At 38.0% G+C, this 7760-nt stretch overlaps 1 protein-coding gene across 4 annotated transcripts in view; it reads left to right on the top strand.

Moving 5' to 3' along the window:
* The window catches only part of SCML2 (Scm polycomb group protein like 2), a 53012-nt gene that overhangs the window by 32067 nt on the left and 13185 nt on the right, over nucleotides 1–7760 (top strand). For all 4 annotated transcript variants that reach the window (XM_027898575.1, XM_027898574.1, XM_027898571.1 and 1 more), the window contains 2 exons: nucleotides 2295–2430; nucleotides 4269–4472. In XM_027898575.1, coding sequence (XP_027754376.1) covers nucleotides 2295–2430; nucleotides 4269–4472 — 340 coding nt within the window. The remainder of the gene's footprint in view (nucleotides 1–2294; nucleotides 2431–4268; nucleotides 4473–7760) is intronic.

The raw sequence follows: 7760 nt of genomic DNA, 5'->3' as shown, positions 1-7760 counted from the left end.
CTGTGTTTAGGGAGATTGGTTTATACCTGTTACTCTGTAGAGTTGTTTGAATTTCTTTGCTCTTTTAGGTTTGTTATGCTGCAATGTTTATCATTGTGCAGATATTAACTTTTATTGTACAGCTAGGAATGTTGAGCTCTTGCGTCATTTTTCTCCTTTATTTAAATTTTTTTCTAAACTTTCCTGCAAGCATGAGAGGCATGCTGAATTTTGTTTTCCATTTGTTTCTCACAGTTTGCACTGTGTGTTTTTACGCTGTCATAATGAAGAAGAAATCTCTTTACATCTCTTTCATTATATTTTAAAAGTACACTTCACATAACAGTGCAGAGAATTCCTTTCAGAATTTCTTGAGGAAACACCTCGGTCTGAGTGTGAGTAACAGCCCTAAATTCAACCCCACAAAAAAGGAGTTTTAGAGTGTCAGGGTAAAGCCAGTGAAGTTGGCCCAGTGGTACCAGACTGTGAGCAGTGCTCTCTGCATGCAGACAGTGTGAAAGACAATGGCTTTGGGCTCACAGCTCACTGCTTCTCAGTGTGGGACACAAAGTGAGAGCCTCAGCTGAGCAAGCGTAACGTGCTGTGTTTCCTTCTGAGGGACAAGATAGGAAATGTCCGGCTGGCTGCACCACACTTGTGTGTTAGTGTGGAGAGCAGATGGTTCCTCTTAGTTTAGTTTTGTATTTTGTTTTCATGGCTACATTTTTCCCCATTACCTCATCATTCTCCTTGACTTGACCACCCGTAATTTCCAGTGTGGTGACGGACAACTGCTGCCCCTGCTCCAGGGGGTCTTCAGGAATATTAGATTTCAGATTAAAAGCTCAGTCTTCCCAAGTCCATTTTAGTTCTCTGTATTAAGGATGGAGAGAGACCTTTCTGTCACCCAGTGTAAAGATTCCTGGCAATTCCTGACACGTAATACATCACTACTTGGTTCTGTGTCTAACCCTCATCTCATTCACAATGCAATGCCAAACCTTGGCAGTCTATTCCTTATGTTCATGGTGATTTCACCAGTGCCATATTGTCAAGCACTTTCTCCAGAGAAACCTATCTTCTCTGAACTGTAAGGGGACCAGAATTTTTCTTTAAAGTGCCCTAGATTTCAGGAGGAAGTTAATTTATTCTTTATAGATGTTGTGAAGAAGTTAAGCACTGCTTTTTTTAGGGAAGTATATATTTTGATTGGTTTCTACATTGTTTTTAATACATTATTTGGAAAATATGCTGCTTTTAAAAGTGTGAAGGATGAATATTGCTAAATAGAAAAGGGTTTAGCCTCCCTTAGGGACTTGACTGAATTTTTACTATTTATCAGTTTTAACAGTGAACCCTTATCACATGACCACAAGTCTCTGCTGCAATCAGCAATGCCAAGACCTTGAGTAATCTCTTATATTCTTAATATTTACTAGTTGAGAGAATGAGAATTTAATCTGTTCTCATGTGAGAATAAGTAGTGAAGGGAGAAGCGATCAACTCCAATTTATTCTTTCTTTAATTTCCATGTATTTTCATAGTATGTCAAACCACATTAAAAAGGTCTTCCTTGTGCACATCTCTTTTCTAAACCCCAGTCCAAACCAAATTACAACAAAATTCTCCTTTTCTCAGGTGAAAAAGATAATGCACGCTGAACAGTTTTGAAATCTCTATGCTGTAAACTGTGGTTGTCTGTCATATGATAAACTTCAAATAAGTTTGGTTTGGGAAAGGAAAAGGTTTCGGCAGCAACATGACTGGATTGTAATGACAAGTTTATTTGATATCTTGCATGAAGCGCCAGTTCCTGAAAGTGGTTACTTGAGAATTCCAACTCCTTCAAAACAAGCTGAGGGAAAATAGAGGTGCACTGTGATGCTGATGTTCAGATGTGACTCAGGTTTTTTATGACAATTTGTATACAGCCCAACTAACTTACTTGAACTGTGATAAACCCAGGTGATTTGAAGGGCATGGACAGGGAAGTAATCCAAAACACCTCTTCCATGCTTTGTAACACTTAGAGTCCATGAATTTGTATAGAAGGCTTGCTCTTTTCCCACTTTTTAGATAAAGGTGAGTTCCTTTTATAAGTCATTTATCTTCTACTGCGTTACTAAAGTAGCTGTAAATGCAAACTGGCAGTTTCTGGTCTTCTTTTCCTGAACTTTACCTTCTCTGCTGTGTATGATACTTGTGTAATAAGGAACCACACAGATTCATTAAGATGGTAACTGATAGCAGAAAGGTTTTGTAGACTCCTTAAAAAGCATTAAACATTTTGACTTTTTTTTTTTTTCTCTAAACAGAAAAAAATCTTGCCAGAACAACCGACTCCTGCATCTCCTTCTCCTCAATCATCTCCTGAGGGGAGCAATGGCACTACACAGATATATAAAGATGGAATTAGTTTGTCTGGTGCAACTGCAGCAGTTATATCCACAGGTAAAAGACAAAGAAAAAAATGTTTGAAATGGCTTCCATGTCAAGGAAAATAATAGTGTCATTTTATGGCAAATGTGCTGCAAACTTATTACTGTAAATCATTTTCCAGCTACCTTATTTTTTAAAGATATTTGTAGGAACCAGAGTTAGTTTACAGAACTGGTATTTTGATTCCTGCATTACAGCAGTAAGTGCTGGGGCACAGGGGCTTTTGATAGATCTGCTAGACCTGGCAGTTTGTTCCTGTCTGAAGAAGGAAACTGTACAGTTCTTTCATGTCTGTCCCACTGCCTAATGTATGAAACGGGAATAGATGTAACTATGATATTCTGATATCATGCAGACTGTACTGTGATATAACAAAATGGAGATTTTATCTCTGTATAGCCGTACATGAAAAGAAACAACTCTGTTAAAACCCAGTAAAGGCAATCAGAGGGAATACATTCCTCTTTCCTCATGTTTGCTTTTTTTTTTCTTTCAAATGTAATGAAATGCATCTTGAAAAGAGTTAGCAGAAAAGAAATAAGTTAGTAAATGAACTAACCCATTGAGGAACTGGTAACTCTGTAGTCAAACAATTTGTGTGTTGTCATCCAAAATCTCAGAACTTTCTAAAAACTCCATAAATTATGCTAATTTTGTTCAGATGCCTTTTTACATTCAAAACCTGTTTTTACAATTGGAGTTGTCAGGCTCTTCTCACTCTCAATTTCAGTCGTGGATGAGGGGAAAACATGTACTTTCTTCTTAGGAAAATAAACCTTTTGGAAGGCAGTTGTTGTTGAACCCAGGCAGAAGATGCTATAGAAACTATTTTTGTTGATTTGTAGCTTTGATTATTTGTACAAATAGGTTTCCTCCAATTTGCAGACATCAGAGAGTAAACAGATGCATGAGGACTCCTGTGGAAATTACTTCAATTTTAAAAGTCCAGGTTTTTATCTAAGTACAAGTCATACTACAATTCAGAAAATGTCAGTCTTTTGTGTAATAGAATGTTTAGATTGTTTAATCACCACAGAGGCACATTTCTTTCTTTATTAAGCTATAAAAAGGTCTTGGGTGCATTTTTTGTCATGTGATAGTGAGGGTGAACAAGAAAAAAAATTATCAGTTACATCTTTTTCCCATGTTTTTCTGGCTTGGCAGTCTCCTTGGAAGACAATTTCATGTTGTCTCTTTAAAAAGTAATTTCAAAAGTCCTACGTGATTGTTTTGTGCTCAGCTTTAAACCACCTTACAGTGTTTCTAGAGAAATGCTTATTTTATTTATCAGAGAAGGCCATGTTGCAGTGTGGAGATCATATGTGAGGAGTTTGGATCTTCTTAAGGTCCAGGCCTTCAGTAGCCATTGTGTGTGTATGATGACGCTGTATATGTTAGTGCCACGTGGGTGCTTCAGAATGCATCAGTAGTGGGTATGTAACATAGGGCTCTCTTTGTTGCAGCTTCTTAAACAGAAGGAAATGTAGGCTGTAACTTGGTAAGACCAGCTTTTTAGAATTCTGTCTTGGTAGTTTAGAATACCTGCCAGTAATTCGTACTTTATTGGAACTAGTGTATGAGCAGAGATAGTCAAAATACAAGTCTTGTTACATTAGTGAGGTAGAGAAGGGCTTCAGAGAACAGGAAGAAAAAGTGGGTTTAGGACTGAGGCAGGAGAACCTTAGTAGAAGAGCACTTTATACATACTCTGAAAGTTTGTGTGCACGCTCAGTTTCTGAGTTGACCAGCACATCTTTTCCTCAAGATTAAAACTAAAATGGCACTTTGCAATTCTAACTTGGAAACATGTCTTGGTTTTTTGGCAGTAAATGTGGCTTGTACCTTTTCAGTGTGTGTTTATGTCAACAAACATGGAAATTCTGGGCCTCACCTGGACAAGAAGAAGGTTCAGCAGCTTCCAGACCACTTCGGACCAGGTCCTGTCAATGTGGTACTTCAGCAGGCTGTACAGGCTTGTGTGGATTGTGCCTATCAAGCCAAAACAGTCTTTGGATTTCTGAAATCTGGCCATCATGGAGGGGAAATGATAACTGGTATGTGAAGATGCTTGGTTTCTTCTGTTTCTTTACTTGGTTGTGAACTTGACATAGGGCAGAAGAACTGAAGTAGCTGCAATGAATTTATATCACTTTTGTAACTATGTCAACACAGGCAAGAACATATACTTGTGAACTCCTTTACCTTTGGTGGTGAGTGATTTGTCTCACTCAGAGTTCAGAGTGATTTGAACAATTCTTTAAATTAGAATTTAGCAATAGCAATGTTAAATTCCATATGCACAGTACAGTTAGGTACTTATACTAAGCAGAGCTTGTGCACCCCATTTAGCAGCAGTAGCCAAACATTTGTCAAGTAAACTCAGTACAAGTGAAATAATCAGCTTTATTAATTCAAATCATTTGCATAATCTTATCCATACTTGGTGTTTGTGTTCTTAATGCATTAACCGAGTGGGTGACAAGTCTCAAACTAATCTGTTTAGCTTCCGGGCAAGTGATTCCATATGTTAAAGTTGCTGCTGCTTCCCTCACCCCCTTCCCCAGAACTGTAGCAGGATCTTCATCCACCTGTGTCCCCTGTTATAAAACCTGTTTTGATGGCAGGTCTGTAGATAAATTATCTTTATATCTCAAACTGAATAGCTGCTCTTGACATTTTTTTTTTTCCTTCTAGGCTAGGAAATACTCCATATAGCAGTTAGCACATCAATTCATAATTCCAACACTGTTGTTAAAAAGACTTTGTATTACTTTAATCTCTTTAGATTAACACCAGATGTGAAAGATGATTAGCGGAATAGAGGTTCAATTAAATACTCACAAAGATGTTGCTGCGTAACAGTATTTAAAGAGCAGCACCCCAACCTGTGTACAGCAGAACTACAGTAATCTTGCTTAGACATCCCCATGAGTTTGTTCACAAAATGGATGCCGCTTCTCAGCTGTGTAGTAAAGGTTTAATGGCATTGTATATGTGTGGTTTTGAAACTGCTACTGCTTTATTTTTGAAATATGTTTCAAAGTTTGTTATATTATTAACACCTTGTTGTACCTAATTCAGACAAGTCAATTTTCTGCAGCAAAATGCACCAAGCTGTTAGTTACCAATATTCTATTTGTGATTGTTTATCATGAAGGACTAAATCATAAACCAGTGGTGACTCTGGGCTATGACTGAATAGTTGAAAGTAATTATTTCAAATAGGAGAAAGAAATTTCAGATTTCTCATGTAGTTGTGGTATACATTCAAAAATCCTGTACAAAAAGGAAGTATTGTTCTGCATCTGGCTTCACCCCAAGGCCTGTATTCAGAGAAATCAGCTCTGCAGCCCTGTGCTTGAGGACCCTGGTGATGTAGACTGCTCCTGAAGTGGAGTCCTGGTCCAGGTGATAGTGAGCCACAAGACCCCAGCAGGTTTCTGGTGTTCTTGAGCTCCTGCCTTCTCATTGGCTTGTCAAACAGGTTGCTGAGAAGCAGGTGAGCAAACACTCCCTGTCACTGTATCAAAAATTTGTGTATGATATGTTTTGTGTACCACAAAATATGAGTTAAATTAATGTAGCACATTTCAGATATCTGTGCACATGAAGTAAGGAAGACGAGGAAAGCAACAGTAGAATAAAATAAGGAATTACAGAATGAAGTTGTGAGACTGTTTGCTTGTAACTTTTCTTGATTTAAAGTGGTTTTGGAGGGTGGTTTGTTTTTTACATTTTGTTTGGTTTTTTTTTTTTAACTGACAAGAAAAAAGGATGTTGCAGCAGACTATAAGAAAATCTTTTAAGGAACTAATGCTTTCGTGGCAAGTTTTATACCTGCCGTAGGAGGAAACTGTGCTGATGAGGACATGGATAAAATAATCTTGCTAGAATTTGTGGAATAATTAGGGGGTTCTTTTGGTTCAGCTGCCAAGGAAATTAATGGTTTTGAATAAAATTGAATTTAGGATTTTTCCGTCTTTTCTTCCTCAAACAAAGGCACAAACCCTTTTATTTTTGCTTGATGCATAAGGTTTTAATTCAGGCAAATATAACTGAAAGGAAATTAAAAACTTGATTAGCAAGCCCACTATGGTGGTGGTGTCAGCCCCTTTTTTCTCCCTATAAACACTATGGTGCTTGGTGGGATGAAATAGATTGAGGCTCAAATGAATTTTCTGAAGAGAATTAAAATCAGACTCTTGGATAAGTTTTATTACTATCAGAAAACCACATTTCTCTGATAGTTTAGCTCTCAGTCTTTCTCCTGGCTTCAACCTGTTGTTTAAAACACACACAGTGAAAGGTACAGAAATGAGTACGACTACTGGGGGTTGGGATTGCACACACAAGCTCCAGTCTCTGTTTATATATCGTTAAAGGTTGAGGTTATTGTACCTCAGAAGTACTCCTTTTAATTTTTTTCCCCTAATATTTGTCTGGGAAGAAAGATGCTCATATTGTCCCCAAGCAGAGCAGACAGTTGAGCCTGTGGATCTAGATCCCACACCCTTGGCTGGAGTTTTTATGGTTGCCCTTAGGTGTTCAGAGTACAGGGGAAGTGTGTTTGCACTGAATCTTTATTTGTGGATTTTCCCCATGAAATGTTTTGCTGGGGCAGTCACAATGCCTCAGCTGTTTCTTGCTTTATCCTCCTGACAACTTTTAAATAACATTGTTCTTTTCAATACTTCTTTCAAAATGAGAAATTAAGGGTTATAGAATAAATCACTTCCCCAAAGTCATATAGGAAGATCCATAAAGCTGTCATAAAGCATTTTAAATTTGTGCTGTAGCTGACTACTACCTTGCAGTAAATTTGTCAGGAGGTCAGGCTATGCTAGGTCTCACAGCCCATTTGCTCTCCAGAACTGGTTGAGTTCCAAGCAAAAATTTGCCTTTGGAGACCCCTTCCCCAAACAGGATGTAGAGGACCTTGTGTCTGAGCTGCTGTGGGACTGTTAATCATTAGCATTTCATGTGAACATTGGAGCCTGGAAAAATTGAACAGGCCATGGAAACACTTTGGTCCTGCGGTACTGACTCTTAAACTTCAAGCACTTGCGTTGGTCAGTCTGTCATGAAAGCAGATGGGAGAGGGAGCACGTTGTTGTTGATGCTAGCTGGTTAACTCGCATTAACTGTAATCAGAAGCTTCCTTACATCAACAGTGCAAGTAATTGACACTTCAGATTTCCTAAGGAAGCCTAAAATATGCTAGGCTTGGGCATTTTCTTTGGTTTTGTGTATATTATCTGTCTCTTTTGCAATACGATATGGAAATATTCCTTAATTCAGATCTGTGAATAAAGGCTTTCTTGTCATTTCTGCCTTTTTTTTTT

This window comes from Empidonax traillii, unplaced genomic scaffold, assembly GCF_003031625.1.
Source record: "Empidonax traillii isolate 1590-97213 ecotype Southwest subspecies unplaced genomic scaffold, ASM303162v1 scaffold605:size788243, whole genome shotgun sequence".
Classification (NCBI taxonomy): domain Eukaryota; kingdom Metazoa; phylum Chordata; class Aves; order Passeriformes; family Tyrannidae; genus Empidonax; species Empidonax traillii.
This window is presented reverse-complemented; position numbering and strand designations above follow the sequence as displayed.